Source organism: Hippopotamus amphibius, chromosome 14 (genome assembly GCF_030028045.1).
Source record: "Hippopotamus amphibius kiboko isolate mHipAmp2 chromosome 14, mHipAmp2.hap2, whole genome shotgun sequence".
NCBI lineage: Eukaryota > Metazoa > Chordata > Mammalia > Artiodactyla > Hippopotamidae > Hippopotamus > Hippopotamus amphibius.
The window spans coordinates 9,882,129-9,899,866 of NC_080199.1; the positions used below are offsets into that span (position 1 = coordinate 9,882,129).

The 17,738-nt window shown below is 41.6% G+C and overlaps 1 protein-coding gene across 1 annotated transcript in view; it reads left to right on the forward strand.

Annotated features, from left to right (window-relative positions):
- Positions 1-17,738, forward strand: part of NALCN (sodium leak channel, non-selective) — a 305,890-nt gene that overhangs the window by 229,304 nt on the left and 58,848 nt on the right. The window contains exon 17 of the mRNA XM_057707941.1: positions 4,206-4,279. Within this exon, the coding sequence (XP_057563924.1) occupies positions 4,206-4,279 (74 nt within the window). The remainder of the gene's footprint in view (positions 1-4,205; positions 4,280-17,738) is intronic.

Consider the following 17,738-nt stretch of genomic DNA (forward strand, 5'->3'; position numbering starts at 1 on the left):
TAGTCGAATTCTGTCACCCTGTGTGTCCTTGATAGTCAAGAGTCTTGAGGTGTGGGGCGGGGGGGAGATACAGATGCTGTTATAGAAGAGGTTCAGTAAAAATCCCATGTCCTGAATTTAAATTGAAAATATCAAAGTAAGTCAGGTAAAGTTCTCAAAACAGTGACCACCTCAGTAGCAATGGGTATCACTGGAGTCTAGGTCATGTTCTTGAAACAGCATTTCTCAATGAATGAATCAGGGCTACCTGGAGAAAACTGTCGATTTGGAATAGGAAACGTGTGAGGTGAGCTTGGAACATCTTGTCACACTTGAGAACAAGGAAGATTTTCCAAAGGCTAACTAGAATCATGTCAAAAGAACCAATGGGCCAAACCTGGAAAAGCGCTCATGAGCACAGATGGGTCATTTGATCCACAGTAAGGATAACAGTTGTAATGGATTGAAACCAATCAACTATGTTTAAACCCTTGAGTTTGTGATGACATTCGTTGCATCATAATTGGTCACCTTTAGAGCATAATAGAAAACCAGTTAATTCTGTAAAGACTAATAAGGTAAAGAATCAATCATGTATCTTGCCTCCTCCTTATGTATCAAACTACTGAGTAACCAAATAATACACGCGGGGAGGTGCCTCCTTTTAAAAGTAGTCCAGCTAGTAAATGAGAAAGAAATGACAATTTTACAAACTGGGTGAATCAACCGTCTAAGCAGTGAATATCAGTACTGTTAACATCACATCAAGAGAGACAACCAGACATGACATCTAATCGAACATGAGTCTGATGAAACTCAGAAGCCAGCTGCCAACTTGCAGGAGGGGCTTCCCTGGTGGTCCAGTGGCTAAGACTCCGCGCTCCCAATGCAGGGGCCCAGGTTCAATCCCTGGTCGGGGAACTAGATCCCACATGCATGCCGCAACTAAAAAGATCCCACATGCTGCAAATAAGACATGGTGCAGCCAAAATAGATTTTAAAAAAGATTTACAGGAAATAAAAAAGACAAAGAAACGTGGTGAACTATACCATGAATATACACTTAGCAAAATCCAGACTCCAGGAAGCTGTAGGTCAAATGGCCCAGGGTGTTCAACTCTAAGGGGGAAAAGAAAGAAGAGGAAGCTGTAGATTATAACACTTAAATGGCATTGCCAGAAAATCAGCTAGACCCCTCCATTGCTATGCCCTTCAGCTCCAGTGTATTCAACCACAGATAACTCTCTGCAAAATGATTTGAACTTCCAGGCTCTTGAATTCCATGTTCAAGTGCACAATTCTAGAAAAATCTTTTAAATTAAAATTTTAAGACTTAAAAAAAAAATCACATGTTTTGTTTGAACATTTAAATTTAATGTATTTGTTTTTGATTATTAATTCAGTCACAGAACGGTTATCTTGCAGAGCTGAATGTATCAGGTTTACAATCACCCAAAGAAAGAGGCCTTTCAACTAATCTTTTGTTTTTTTCAATGCAAACGCTATGTAAATGTGTCACCCATATATTTCTTTTTAAGTCCTGCACTTCTAATAGGTTTATGTCCAGAATGAACAATTACACCTTTTATAAGCTGTAATTCCTTAAGTGCTTCGGTCGTTATTTCAGGTCCTGTCAGTATCTTCTGGAGCCAGAAGAGGGCACTGCAGAGCAGCGTTGCTTTGAGTTAGAAACTGTCTTTTGCTGAAAGAACTGTGCAAAGCTCTACTAAAGAAATTGGATAACTAGATAGTCACCATAGGCCTTCTTTATTTACCAGGAGAAAGAACAATTTCCAAATACATATCAAGGCTATCAAATATAGATGATAGATAGATAGATAGACAGACAGACAGACAGATATAGATATGGATAGATATCTCCTTTCTTTCTTCTTTCAAGAATATCCCAAAGCTGAACTGAAGTTATTCTATTACAGTATTTATTCTTCTGTCATTTTGCTGTTATTTATAAAATGAGTTCTCAAGAACTCCTTGGTGCAGAGAAATAATGTATTCTGTTTTAATCAGTTCAAATTTAGGACAAAGGAGATTTGGAAGCCCTTTAGAAACCATGTGCAGCACAAGAAGTAATTTGGAAACAACATAATACACATTGTCCCCAGTGTCTGCAACGGTTTTTTGCAACATGAAGAGCACTGTTTTAAGTGTCAGCGGCCCAGTTACAGGGGCAGTAGCCGGGTGATTGAGTTCAAATCATCACCTTACGCTAGGGGGAAGATGGCTAAGGCCTGTCTTTGTCCTTTGAAGATGAAACAAGAGTTGTGGGGTCCACAGCCCTCTCCTGAAACTTGCCTCCTTGGTGCCTCTGTGGCCTGGGCCCTTTCGTGACTGTGTGAGCACTTTCAGCTGAGTCTGCTGTCTCCAAAGTGACTCTAAACAATGTCCCTTAGGAGATGTGCTGGCACCACAGGGAGGTTGAATCAGTGCCCAAATTCACTCGTCAGCCAAGAGATGTAAGAAAGCTGCGTAAAAAAAAAAAAAAAAAAAAGAAAGCTGCGTGATTTGATCACGGTAAACAGGATTTTCTGCATTACCCTGAAAATATAATTTCAGAAAGAAAAAAAAAAGACTTCCACTCTTGTTTCATTGTCTACACGTTAATTTATTCTCCAAAGAGTTCTAGTGAATAATAAAACCAGCTCAGTTTTTCATTATTGACAAAAATGAGTGTACCGCCTCTCCTCACGTGAGGGCAATTGCCAGTGTGTTCAATGATCCTTCCCTTCATTACGGACCTGCTGTGAAATAGGAACGTTCTGTTGCTGGAGATGATATTGTGTAGGTTGTCAGTTGTGGTGTGGTGACCCGCTCTTTCCCAGCTCTGGCCCTGTGGCCACATGGGTTGACATTATAGCATTTGTTTATAGGTTTGTTTGCAGACTAGAGCTCTGTGACTTTGTACCTCAAGTTCCGTGTCTTCTGTTCAAGAGGAAATGGGATGGTCTTTTGCTGAATACAGAGGTATTCTGTCTCCTGCTTGACTTTCCTCCTCAACTTTGTTTGAAACACACTGCGCCTTATAGTGGTTCCTCCACTCATCTTGCTTAAATGACCACCTGGCTCAGCACTTACACAGAGAGTTTGCACCAAATTAATCTGCCCTGTGCACCCTTTTCCAGCTTCCGTTCTTCACCCACTGCCTCCTTTGCGTGTAGAAATCTTAACCATCCTTCAAGGCCCAATCCGACTTCTGCTTCTTCAATAGAGTCTTTGCTAACTATTACAGACACACCTAGTTCTCCCCAATCCAGAGCCCTACAGCCCCCCTCATCTTTTCTATGATGTATCACCTAGCACTTTACTAGCTACCGCACTCTGCTTTTTACTGATAATCTCCTGTGTCGTAGCCTTGCCTTTGTAACTAGGCTTTTCGATTCTGATAAGCAAGGTTTCCTAGTTACCCTTTCTCTCCAACAGTCACTAAAATCATACAAAGTGCTCAGGAAATCTAGTCTAATCTACTGATCAAAATGAACGGGTCATTGTCCAAGTATTATCTGAGGTCTGTAGCTACGCTTCCTAGTTATTGAATCTTCCCAGGCTGGTGTGTCTCTCTCTTCTTTCTCTGCCCTTTTCCTGCCCACCCTGGATCCCTGTACACCTGTCACCAATCTCACTTCTGCAGCTATCAAGCAGGATGGAGCTGAGTTTGGGGCATGTATCTTCTGCTTTGTAGCCAACCTCTAGGATTTTTTTTTTTCTTAGTCCGTTTCCCTGGATTAATTTTATCATCGCCAATGAGGAAGAAACCTTCAAGGTTTGTCTCCATGTCTGCAGGCAAAACAGCTTCCAAACGCATCATTCATATTAGTACTGGGGCCAGGCCCAGAATCAGATGTAATGTGGACTAGAGAACATTCTACTGAACGATGGCAATAGGGGTCCAGTAGCCGTTGCAACATTAAATTCTTTGGAAACTGAAAACCCTATTCGGATGTAAGGAGGCATTATCACCAATAAGTATAGCCAGTGCGCCACCCCCAAAGCTGTGACATGTGGCCCCTTGAGCTTATTTGCAGTTCTATTCAAATAAAAGTAAAGATAGAAATTGAAATTAAACGATAGAATCAATCATATCATGATGCTTTAGTGAAAAAATTCACGTGTGTTGTGTTCATAGTGTTACCTGTTTCATGTATGTAATGATTTGTCAGTATATTTCCCCTTTATATTCTGCAACTAAAGTCACACTCATAATTTTACAGCTTCGCAAGTCTGTCTTCAGCATCAGGGCAAGGAACCTTCTCGAAAAGGAGACCGCAGTCACTAAAATCTTACGGTAACACCATTTAACATTGATACATATTTAAACACAAGTAGGATTATATTAAGCCAAAAAGAACTGTTTTTTTTTCAGCAATGAACTAATTTTCTGAGTCTCAATATATACTTTCTGCTAGAATGTAGGTTTGGGTAACTACATACTTAAGAATAATGTCAAACACATCAGTGTCTTTCCTGAAAAAGTAATATTTTATTAGCTCAATCAGCCATTTTTTCTCTTTCATGCACTTAAACATAAATTATAAGTATAAACATTTACAGAAAGATGAAAATGATTTTTATTTTTACAGGTTTTATGTCTTTTGTCATCTCTAAAAGACAAATCACAATCTAAGGGGAAAACGGTAAAAGGGAAAGCTTTTTTAAAGTGATTATGATGTATTAACTTATTAAAAATAAATGTATTTAAAATCTATAAGAATCAAAAGCATATCCATTTTAGAATGCTTCTAAATTTTAATGCTACTTTCTAAAATCTGCCTTGAAGTATCAGAAAGGAAAATTAAGCTAGCTACTTAAGGGTATTTTATAAGACTATATTTTCATATAAAGTAACATAATCATTATAAAAATGCATATGTATTTGGAATATAATTTATTGGTGCCTGTATTACATAGACCTGTATAAGAAATACACCTAAATATTGGAGCTGGAGGTGGAATGGCTGACAAGGTGAGTAGATAAATTCCTAGCAGGAAGCCCTCTCCAAACTGTGCTCAAAGGAGGGCCTTTGATTCTTTTCTATTCCACCTGCATTACTGAGAATAGTCATGAAAGCCTTTTCACCAGAATCTATATCACTATCACTTGGATATCTGGAATGAGGAAATAAGACTGATACGTATATGACTTGAGAAGCTATTTTGACTTTGTAACACTACCTGAAATTTATATGCCAGAAACAGTCCTAACTCATCGAGACAGGATTCTGTGTATGTATTCTTTATGTTGGCTGACGATTCACGCATACAGTCAAGTGTGTGTTTGAGTCCCTTTTATGAGACGAGAATAAATATTTCTGGGGCTTGGGTATTACCAGCAAAGAATATGATGAGATGAAACTAAAAGGTCTCGTTGAAATAGAGAAAGGAAATCTTCTAAGCAACTATAACCACCTGGGTCCCAACTTCAGTTTGCTTCCAACTGGCTCAGTCCTGGTATTACCATTGGATGACACCATGAGGCCAGCCTTGAACACTGCGTGGTCCTCCAGGGTCTCTGTCAAACTGGAAGTATACTAGACAAGTTCATGGCAGAGTCAGTCCCTAGGGTCTTTAAGACCCTCTCTGCTCACATGAAACAGGTCAGGGACTGGATGCTGGATTTCTGCTTCACTCCCGGGAACCAGAAGCCACCCACTTGGTGATCCTAATACTCTGAGTCTGTATCCAGAGTCTACCTGCCAAATAAGGACCAAGTGACCTTACTCACCTGCCCAGAATAACAGTTTCCAGAATGTGCCTTAGAGGTTCCCAGAGACCTTCAGAGCAGAGGTAGACAGGGACCCTTGGAAGGAGGTGACCTCCAGAGACTGCTATTGCTGTGAACTCTTTAACTGCTCTTCTACTTTTTCTTTTCCATCACCTTTTCTTACCTTCTCCCAGATTACAAAAGAAAGGTGATGCTCCCATCCACTTAAAAGAAAGGTGAAGCTCTGGTGTGCACTTATCTCAGATGTCCAGTCCTCTGAGTGGCCGAATACAGGGGCTTTCTCAGGAGGAGGGCCGCATCTGATAGCAACTTTCTGTCTATCCAGGTGACAGATTTTTGGAAAACCTCTTTCCAGGGATTCATCTGCCTTAGAATTAGGCCTTAGAGGGACTTCCCTGGTGGCGCAGTGGTTAAGAATCCGCCTGCCAACACAGGGGACATGGATCTGAGCCGTGATCTGCGAAGATCCCACATGCCACGAAGCAACTAAGCCCGTGAGTCACAACCACTGAGCCTGCGCTCAAGAGCTCGTAAGCCACAACTATTGAGCCCATGCGCCACAACTACTGAAGCCCGAGCACCTAGAGCCTGTGCTCCACAACAAGAGAAGCCACCGCAGTGAGGAGCCCACGCACCGCAACGAAGAGTAGCCCCCACCCGCCACAACTAGAGAAAGCCTAATGCAGCCAGTAAATGAATAAATAAATTTTAAAAAATAATAAATCTAAAAAAAAAAAAGAGAATTAGGCCTCAGAAATATGTGAATGTCACAGGGGCCTGTGTTAATGTGTTATTTGAATTGAAAAACGCAATCAGACTTCATCTGACAGATTCGCTGCTATCGGTTTGGCAATAAAAACTGCCTTCGTGGGTGCCCAGGGTCATGACATTGAATAGACTGGGTGGCTGAGACTCTCCAGTATTTTCTCAAGGTCATATTAAAGCATGTGTACAATAATGCAAGCAAGTTCATCCTTTACTGCTGATTGACATCGTGAGGGGAACATCTAGTTGTTGATTTTTAAATGTACCGAAGTACGTTTTTTAAATGTACTTTTAAAAAGAGAAAATTTATGAGGACCTGAGCAAAATTGTCAGGACTGTCAGGGAATAGGGACCCGCTCAGACTTGCCTGATAATTGTGTAGTTTGTGGGATACCCAGAGCCTGGAGCATTTCATGCAGCCCAGCTCAGCACAAAATGAGAGGGAAGCCCTGGGGCTGCCTGAGCCATGTCACCCAGTGAATTTCGGGGGATAAGAGGCTACAATTGGAAAAAAAAAAAGTGAAGGTATTTTTTAAGAATACATATCTGATCTTTAGAAAAGCCAGTTAGCTCATTTCTTGTGTAAAAATGGTTTCATCATTGCTGCTACACCAGTCTCTGCAAGAAATAAGGACAAGTATAAGATGTCAAACATAGTTTCTTTGGATGCATTTATCTTTTTTCACCCATAGTAATAATGGTAGCGATAATAATAATATCACATCCCCAGTATAATGTAACCCAGAGGTTAGAAAATCAAGAATAGAGTCCATATCTATGGGTCCATGGGCATTTTTCTATCCTGCTTTCCAAGGAACAACAACAACAACTAAAAGAGAAAAAAAAGACAGGAAAAGAGAAGTTAAAAAGAAAAGGAAAACATTTCCAGTTGCCTGGGACCAGTGGTTCAAATAGCCCTACACAAACTGGGGAGGGAGGAAGGTTTGCCGCACTCTCCCAGGGTCTCTGTGCTCCCTCCGGCCCTCTCCTCCCCTAGGCCTCCCCTTTCTCTCTGTTAAGGAAGTTCTGCCAGGGTTCCTGGGTGACATAGAAGCAGAAAGACAAACACTGTATGATGTCACTTACATTGGAATCTAAAAAAAAATAGTCAAACTCCTAGAAACAGAGAGGAGATTGGGAAATGGGGTTGGGATGTGAGAGAGCTGACGAGGTGTTGGTTAAAGGATACACATTTCCAGTTATAAGTTCTGGGGATCTAATGTCCAGTGTGGTGACTGTAGTTAATAATACTCGACTGTGTACTTGAAATTTGCTAAGAGAGTAGATCTTGTGTGCTCACCACATACGCACACACACACAAACACACACACACACACAAAAACAGTAACTGTGAGGAGATGGATGTGTTAACTAACTTTATTATGGTAATCATTTCAAAACATATACGGATATCAAATCATGTTCTACACCTTATATTTACACGATGTTTTTTGTGAATTATACCTCAATAAAGCTGGGAGAGAAATGGCCTCTCCCATGCCCGTTTGCATTTTGAAAATAGGCTTTGAAAGAAGGAAAGAGTTTTAAGACCCAACGCAGCCAATAAATAAATAAATAAATTTATAAAAATAAATAAAGTCTGGAGGAAGTGATCTTCAGGGTCCCCTGGGTCTAACATAGGATCCTGGACTCGATGTTAGAAGGCCTGGACCAGCATCTGGCCCTGCTCATCTATGACCTTGAGCTACTCATTTATCTGACCCTCCGTTTCTCATCTGCCTTTGCGGTGTAGACTGCCCCAAAAGGTCGTCAGAATTATCTGCTGATGCAGCAACATGAAATGTAATACTTATTACTAGAGGGAAACCACCAGTTCCGCAGTCTTAATAATGTCTCGGAAGGCACAGGTCAGGGGTGGATATTCATTAGGTTTGGGTTTTGGGTTTAAGTGTTTTTAGTGGGGAGGTCTGGCTGAGGTTGGGCAGAATTCTTGATATAAGAGTTTAGGTCATTTTGCACCATGTACCAATTTTGCATCATTATGTTGTTTACCTGAAACAAATGTTATATGTCAGTTACATCCCAACTTTTTAAAAAAAGAGTTTAGGACTCTTCAGGATATACAAGTAACAAGCACCTATTATCATCGACAGGTAACCTTGACTCTTTGGGCGAGGACAGCCCCCGGGGTGGGGGGTGAGGAAGAGGTGACACACCTTTACCTCTCCACTGCCTTCAGTGCCCTCTCCACCCTCTATGACTCAGTGGTTCAGTCATCAGCTATTGAGATGGAGTTTGCACTTCTGTTTTTTCACTAACCTTCTTGATTTGGGGTGATTCTAAGAGGGAAAATAAACAGTGACTCTGTGCTGCCAACTTTACTCCAGAATCTATTCTATTCTACCCCTTTTGAATTTTTAATCTTATATATGTATTACCTTTAAAACATAAATACAACTAACCTTTAGAAACAGCATTCTTAAAAGGCTTAGGATTGATGGAGCCAGCTGAGGAGGCTCTTGGCCCAAGTCTTCATGAGAAGCAGTTCATCTGACGTGACTGGTTTGTCCAGTTGATGACCTGTTGTGTAGAGAAAGGAAATGACCCATTAGCCTGTAGCTCAGATGAGTGGATTTTTCACAAAGTTCCTGAAGCTAACAATGAAATTACTTACGGTTCAGGTATTAAATTCCTGGACGTTCATTTCCTGGAATGAATATTCAAGTCATGTTGATGGAGAGGCCTTGGTTCTGAGTACTGATAATTAAGCAGTGGGGTTACCAGGGGTTTCAGTTCTCAGGGGACCCACATTTCCAAATATCCATCTTCTGTTTGAAACAGGATCCACATCATTCCAGCAAAGAGAGTGCTGTAACCTCCCTGTGAACAGGAAGTTCAAGTCCACGAAGGAAAGTCTTTCAGAGAGAGGCTAGAGTCCTGGAGGTATTTGAATCGTTGGTGGGGTCACGAGTGATTTCTACACATGATCATCTTTAATTTGTGTTTCCCTACTTACTGCTTTTCGGAATTAATTTCTGCTTTGAAAATTGAAATGAACTTCTGGATATGTATGGGAACACGCTGATGAGAAACAAAAGTGGGGCATTTTTACAGAGCTTGTGAATATAGTCGCTAGCTTGAGTGTAGGGGATTCACTTGGCACTAAAGGGCCAGGTTTATCTGGAGACTATTGTGAGAAAGGGGATGGCCCACCACCTAAATGATCAGATCCAGGGTTGCTATTAAATGCACTGTTGTTTTGACTTCATCTACACCGTTCGGCTCCACTAAAGAAAGCTTCCTTCAAAAGGCAGTGACCTTTACACCACATCAGATGAAATCAAAACAAAGAGCAGTGTGCTTTCAAAAGCATCGCTCCCTCTACTGAGATTTCTCTAATTCAAGCCCTGAAATTGAGCACAAACACATGGTCATTCTTGTTAGGCTGAATGCATAGAGAAATGTCAGAATAAAATAATTAAACGCTTTACATTATTTTAGAAGGTTCCATCCTTTTGTAGTTTGCCATCAGCATCTCATTAGCTAGGACGGAATCTTCGTAACCTTTTTGAATACTCCATCTGGTATGATATTTGTATTCTAATATTTGGATCTGTGGCATAATTTTCCTTGCCACACACTTATATTAATAATTTTTTAAAGTCTAAGGAATAGTCTTTAGTTGAATGCTACTTATTATTTAAAGATTAAATATATTTAATGACGTAGGTTGGGCGAGTTTCTCTCATCATTTTGAGACAGTCATTTTTATTGACTACAAATATGTATATTTCTGGACTGGAATTTTCTTGACACTGACCTCATTCCTGTCCTGGTCCAAGCAGTCACACAGAGTATGCTATGTTGCTGTAGTAGAAGTGGACAGAGGACAGGATTTGCAGTCAACCACCCTCGGCTTTAAGTCCCCTGGGTAGCGGTGAGTCCTGGGAAGGCTCAGCTCCTCCCTCTGTAGGGCTACAGGGGCCCTCGCCCTCACGGAAGTAGGTGAGCATGTGTATCAAGTACTCGGTTGGCGACTCAGTAGCCAAACTGCGTTAGAATCCTGGCTCCATCACTTCAGGGATGTTTGATGTTGGGTGAGTCAGTCTCTGCACCTCCTTTTAGCACCTCTCTCATCTGTTAAATGGGGTCTATAAATTTATAGCCCCTGCCTTACAGGAGAGGATTAAACGAGTTGGTATCTGTAGGTGATTTTCCATTGCTGGCAATAAGTTAGGGGTTGCCCCTGAGAGGCAGACAATTGATAGCTACCTTTCAATCAGGGGCGTGGTGCGGAATCTCCACTGTTGCCCAGCAAAGACTAGATATGAAGGGCATAAAATACTTTTGATACATTGTACTCTTTTTCCAGGTTGACTCCAAGGTCCTTGCTTACCCAGCTGAAAGCAGTCCACCTGATGCAGCTTTACACTCAGTGAATCCTTGCTAGGCTAGCTAACATCTTAAAGGTGTCATCAGATCATTTGTTTACATCATTTGCTGGGTGTTTATTGGCGGATATAGTCCCAAACTAACAACATAGATTCCTCTGCCAAGATTGGCATCCCCGATGGCCGGTGGAGGTCCTGGACTTGGAGAACTGTGATCTTCGTAGTGCCTGAAGGGCAGCTGTGAAGTTTTCCATTCTGCTTGGATGGGCCAGGAAATAAAACAGTCCTTTCTCAGAAGTGGGAAACCTACATAGGCGTTGGCAGGAAGCCTAGTCAAATAGGTAGAGACCAGCATCTCTCAGGGACAGCCAGCAAAGAGAGAGGTGAGGGGTGCTCACGGGGGTTGGTAAAGTTCAGCCTGATGAACTTGGCAGCTGGAAGAGTGATGGTGAGCAGGAGTTAAATCAAGGTCGTTGGCTAAGAGGGGCTGGAGATCAGGGCAGGGGAGCAGCCGCACAGAAGCTGTAACTGCCATCACAGGCACAATGAGCAGACCAGAGACCACTGGGGCTCAGACAAGCATGGCATTGTCTCCTCCATGGGTTGTAATTCCTGCCTGGAACCTTCGGTGTGCACATCCCGTTGGCACTCTGTAACTTCGGGGTGGATGAGGGCTTAGCTGGGGGGTGGTCCTTCATGGGCTGGAGGCTCAATGAGGATATTTCTCTTGGTCCTCTGGCCTCTTCCAGGGCCCTGTTCTCCCAGCTCTCTCTCCCCAGGGTCCAGGACAGATGAAATGACATCTGGGCTCTTCTTTAGGATGTAAGCCTCTAAGTCATATTCCCCCAGAAGATACGGTGAACCTGATATTGAAGAAACTGAGGAGGTCATAGAGTTTTCTAGAGGAGGGACTTCAAATTAAACCCCACAGATTCCCTCTGAAGGCCACCTGTTCCTGTGCACTTCATTGGCTGTGTGAGCAGGGGAATTTGAGGAAAGGGGAAAGAACCTCTTCATTCTTATTCTATCCTCTCTTGTCTGCACCAGAGCTGCCAGTTCTCTGAAGCAGGCAGATTACCGGGTTGTCTAAGAGCACGTCACGATGCAGAGCATGGGCCTCTTACCGCTCTGCTTCCTCCCATGGGGCAAGTTCTCCTTTTCAAATGATTGTCTTGTCTGTTAGCCCAGCAGTTCGGCAGCTTGGGTTAAGGTCGTGGGAGTCTCTGCGGCTCCGCATCCTGGGCACGGCTAGCAAGGCGTGTGCAGCATCCCCAGAGCCCGGGGCCAGACGTGCCAATAGCTCAGTGAGATGTGCTCCGGCGCGGAAGGGAATGTGTGGGAAGACCCTGTGGACCAAGGAAAGAGGCTCAGCCTCCTGACACAGCAGCAAATTTTTATGACCATCATTGGCAAGAATAACCTGAAGTTTTAAGAAAAGAGAGTATTGGGCATTAATAGGCCATTATTAATTAACTATTAAATTATTACTATCTGATTTATAAAGTGTTCATTAATATATTTACTGTTTTTATAGATATAAATACATAGATTATTAGTATGAATATATTACTATTAAATCATTAGATATATATCAAATATTTAAATATTAAATATTATTGTAAATATTTATCTGTGATTCTGTTAAGGCTGCCTAATTGCTGGGTTTCCTTATTAAGATTTTCCTGGTACTTAAAAACTCTTGTAGATTGGTTGGAAGACCATTTGGATATATAGAGACTAAGTAAATGGATGGAAATTAAGTGTATTCAGAGAAAAATAAACTAATGCAATAAGATCTGTGGGTACATGCACTTGAATAAAACAAAGTAGTGAAAATTTCAAGAAGGCAAAATGTAACTTAAATGAAAAATAATATATTCGTTTTTTTGTTTTTGTTTTTAACAATCAAACTTCCTTTCCTTGAACTTTAAAAAAAACGTTTTATTGTGATATAATTGACATATAACATGTATTAGTTTCAGATGTACAGCATAATGATTCCCAGGGATTTGTATATACAGCATTATGAAATGATCACCACAAAGAAGTCTAGTTAACATCTGTCACCTTGAGACTTCCCTGGTGACGCAGTGGTTAAGAATCTGCCTGCCAATGCAGGGGACATGGGTTCGATCCCTGGTCCGGGAAGATCCCAATTGCCTCGGAGCAACTAAGCCCATGCACCACAACTGCTGAGCCTATGGCCTAGAGCCCAAGAGCCACAACTACTGAAGCCCACGCGCCTAGAGCCCATGCTTCGCAGCAAGAGAAGTCACTGCAATGAGAAGCCTGCGCACCAGAACAAAGAATAGCCCCCACTCACTGCAACTAGAGAAAGCCTGCACGCAGCAACGAAGACCCAACACGGCCAATAAATAAATAAATAAATAAATTTATTAAAAAATAAACAAAAAACAAAAACATCCATCACCTTACATAGTAAAATAATATATTCTAAAGGTGTTCTCCTAGGTAGTACCTGATTTGTAGTAATCAAAATATATTTCATTGACATAGTGTATGATTTGTAGATTATTTTTAGATAAGCCCGCAAAGTGATTGTAATAGTGCTGTGGCTTAAGAGAGCTACTATTAAATTTCACCTAACAGATATGCGGAGATATTTTGACCAGGTTTTTCTTTTCTATTTTATCATCGGAGGGTAGAGTAGTAAGTAATATAGGAGAATACATATCTCTAGAAAAATAGGTTCATATGGTTTATGCAACATTTGGAAATTTTCACTTCTGTTATAATAAAAAGTTCAACCCTTGCATTGTAACTGACATTTTTCTGAGTCTGTAGCAGGGTTACTAAATTCGAACCCCAGTGAATGGTGCAGGGTTTGAGACATTTTATTTGCTGAATTTGGTAGATGCACTAAAGGCATGGATTTCCCAAGAGGTCACTTTTTTTCACGTTTGGTACCTACATATGATAAGATGTAAGGCTTTTTTCATTTTTCAGTCTACAAGAGGTTCTGGTTGTTGGTATATTTACATGTCTACATATGAAAACACTTTCATGAAAAACGCAAGATCAACAAGGAACTAATTTGCTGTTGCTATTGAAGAGCCGTACTCAAGACTGGACTGACTCACAAAGGAGCAGGATATTTACTTGGGTGAAAACACATTTGTTCCCTCATTGAAGCAAGAGGCCTGAACAGAGGAGCTCACCTATTAGCATTGCTGGGTCCCTACTTTGGAGGATCATGTTATCACTTACATGGAGGCAGGTAAGAGCCCCTTCCAGGAAACACTCATTATTCGTTCTCTTACTTAGTTCTACCGCCATAGTTTTACATAATTACCACTACAGGACTATCTTCCTATTGTCTGTTGATGTGACTGCATTATATTAACCACATCTGATAATACTTTACAAGGTGAAGCTCAAAATTCAAGTAAAATCCCTCAAATTTAATGTTCTGCAAAGTTACACCGCCGTTACTTTAGATGGTAATTATGTTTAATACCAGATGGTATCGTGTAATCTAACTTTTCTATAATGGATGAAAATAATCTGAAGACTCGCAGACCTCTCTCCTTCATTACAGAACATACAGGCTTTTCCCACACCGTTTTTCTGGGACATTAAGAAAGAAGATGTGGAGACAGAGAAGAAAGAAACCGAGGACCCCCTGCTACTGTTTCTATAAACAACTGGTGGTGTTTAAAGCTAATAAAGCTCCAAGATCTCTCTTAGAACCATCATCTTTGGGCCAATTTTAAAATATTTTAGATGGAGAAATGTCAAGAAAAATAGAGAAAATTTCTTAAGACATGATTCTCTCCGCTTGACCTCTATAAAAGATTTTGTATAAATATATGGCTGTCATATAAGGGGCAATTGAAATTCCACAGCACAAAGGCAATGCAGAGAAGAAGAAAAAAAAAAGAGTCAATCTTTCATATGTTTTTTTTCAAAGGCTTGGCAAGAAACCAGGGGTAATATTTTTGCAACTGGGAATGTGTGTTTGCTGAAGAATATTCCCACATTTGAATGATCATCAGGGGTCCTAGTCTTGTTTTACTTTCAAAGGTAGAGAGGGCATCACATTAACCCCAGCTGGGAAAAGGAAAATGCCCCACTGTAACTCTCCTCCAGGGAGCAGGGATAAAGGGATTACATATGCCTGCATAATGGAGAATTTCCTCACTCAGACAAGACAAAAGACTTCATTATTTTTCACCAGACACTTGAAGCCTTGTGCCTCCCAGTTCCAGAAGCCAAGCAGGCCCACCAAGTTTGTTTTATTTTAAGCCACTAGATGGAGTTTCTAAGAAACCGGCCTTCTAGGACTGGCCATCATGAAGAGATAAAGATATTGACGACCTTCACGCCACACCTCTTAGGGTCTTTCCCCTAAGACGAGCAAGTCCTTCCCTGAAGATCACGGTGTGTGTCTTCAATACCTGAGCTTTGCTTTTTCTCTAGGCAGCAAAGAAATGAACACTTTTTCCTGAAAACATATTTCTTAGATCCTTATGTGAGACCAAAAGGCATCTAATGAAGAATTTAAAGTGGCAAAATAGAACTTAATTGAACATTCGAGTGCTTTTCCTTCTGACTAGGTCTATTCCTGAATAACTTTAACAATTATGCACCTCCTTTCTTATTGGTGCAGTATTAAAAGTCCCAAATTCCTTAGTCATTTACTATTTCATCTTGGTAGTAGATCCAAGCTGAAGACACGACACACAGTGACCCTGTTCCTAGTGACAGATCAGATCTCCTATTTAAGAAATTGATTTCAGCTCAGTTTTGTGCTGGCTTGCAAGTTTTCCTTGATAGCTTTCTCATGGAACATAAAGATTTATAAATTTTCTACTTGCAAGAAGCAATGTCTGGTTTTTTAATTACCATCTCAGGGTCTCATGTATTATAGGTGTGCATCCTGCTTCTTGAGTGGTGTCGTATTCTAACTTGAGATCAAATTAAGATTATTTAATTTCCCCTTTCGAACACATATTGCAAACACACGCCACGTTGTTTGTGATTATTTCTCTGCTTTGTGAGCATGAACTGATCAAAAAAGAAATTAAGATATTTGATCTTCACGGGAGATGTCATTTCATTCATGTAACAAATGCTTACTGAGTGCCTACTGCGTACAAGGTGAAGTAATCAGTGAGCAACCAGAGTGTCCTGGAGCTCTTTGGAGAGCGTGCTGTGTGTGGGGAGCTGCAGGACCAGAGACAGACGTGGAGAGCGGGGTCTCTGGTGGTGAAAGATGACGCTGGGAGCGGACATCGGAGGCAGACCCTACAGGACCTTGCACGTCAAGCTGAGCTTTTGGTCTTAGTCTTTCTCTGAAGAGCAGTAGGCTATTGCAGATGTTAAGGTGGTGATGATAACTATGTTCATCTATTGCTATGTTGCAAATTACTCCACAACTTAGTGATTTAAACAGCACGTGGATGTGCAGTAAATACTAAAGAAGAAGAAAGCTCCAAGGATTCTACAATCCTTTTTACAGAACAAGTTGTGTTTTTCTTGTTTAATAGTCATTAAAATTTGTCATCTTTCTACACGATCTCACTTACGTGAGATGAGTCAATAATTTTATGGCTAGTTCAAGTCCTCAGAGTTTTTAATTTCCCTTTTTAAACTGCAACATTCCCCCAATGTATAGTATACAGTTCTATGTGTTAGTAAACAAAACCTACTGAATTTAGGGTCGTCTGTGTTATAGAGGCAGGTGTTTTGGAACATTAAGTTGACTCTCTATTAAACACTGTAAACAACCACGATACATCTTAGAGTGAGTTCTGTTCCTTTGTCTTCCCTATAAAAAGAGTTTGCAGAGCGTGCTTGGCAGAGGCTCCTATACCATGTAACTCCTAAAGAAATTATTAAAGGCATAAAAACTTTAAAAGTAAACAAATAAATAAATAAAAAATAAACAGCACGTGGATCACCTCACAGTTTCAGTCAGGAAGCTGGGCATGACTTAAGGGGTCTCTGGCTCTGGGGGTCTCACAAAGCTGCAGGTATGTTGAGGGGGGTGGGAAAAGTCCCCTTCCCCGCTTGTTCGCATGGTGATTGGTAAGCTTGCCTGCCTCCTGGGCTGCTGGATGAATGCTTCCGTTCCTCCAGGGCTGTTCGTGGGGGGGCACCCTCACCCCTTAGGAAGGAGGTCTTTCCATAGAACGGCTCCCAACACGCCAGTCTTCTCCCCCAGAGCAAGTGAGAGACTCCGGAAGATGAAACCACCGTGTCTGGTGACCTCTTCCATCCCTCCCGCCGTATGTTTGTTTAAAGCAAGTGTCTAAGGCCCGCCCACACTAAGGGACATGGAAACCAGGAGGCGGGGTCCGTGGGGGCCATCTGAGAAGCAGCCGCCAATAATCACACCGTGGATGGTCCCTTCAGAAATCACTTTGCTTGGGATAATAATACGTTTGTGGAGACCGGTTAAGAGGCTGCGGCTCTGGCCCAGAGTGTACATCACCACTGATCCGTCAGAACAGAGAAGACCCACCTTCCAACACGGACGCCTGTCAAACGTGCTCTTCTGTCCTCCACCCTCTGTCGAATGTTTTAACATCAACCATGACACAGGACAAAGAAGAAAAGTCAACAGCAACTAAAATTTAAATCGAGCATCTGTGTTTCCAAAGCCTTGCACATTCATAATCCTACCTGATCCTTCCCACTCCCTGTGAAGTCAGCAGCGACGACATCTCACACGTGGGGCGCGGAGGCTCGGAGAATGCAGGTCACTTGCCTGAGGTCCCACAATTGGTAAGACCAGAGGACAGAAGTGCGTGGTTCTGAACCGTGTGTTTTCTCAAATCATCTCCATTTGGCCTCCAGACAAAGGCAGAACTTTCTATCCCCTTCTGTGCCGCTGGGTGGGAACCTGCGAACCTCTTCAGGTTTGCTACTTTCAACCTGAG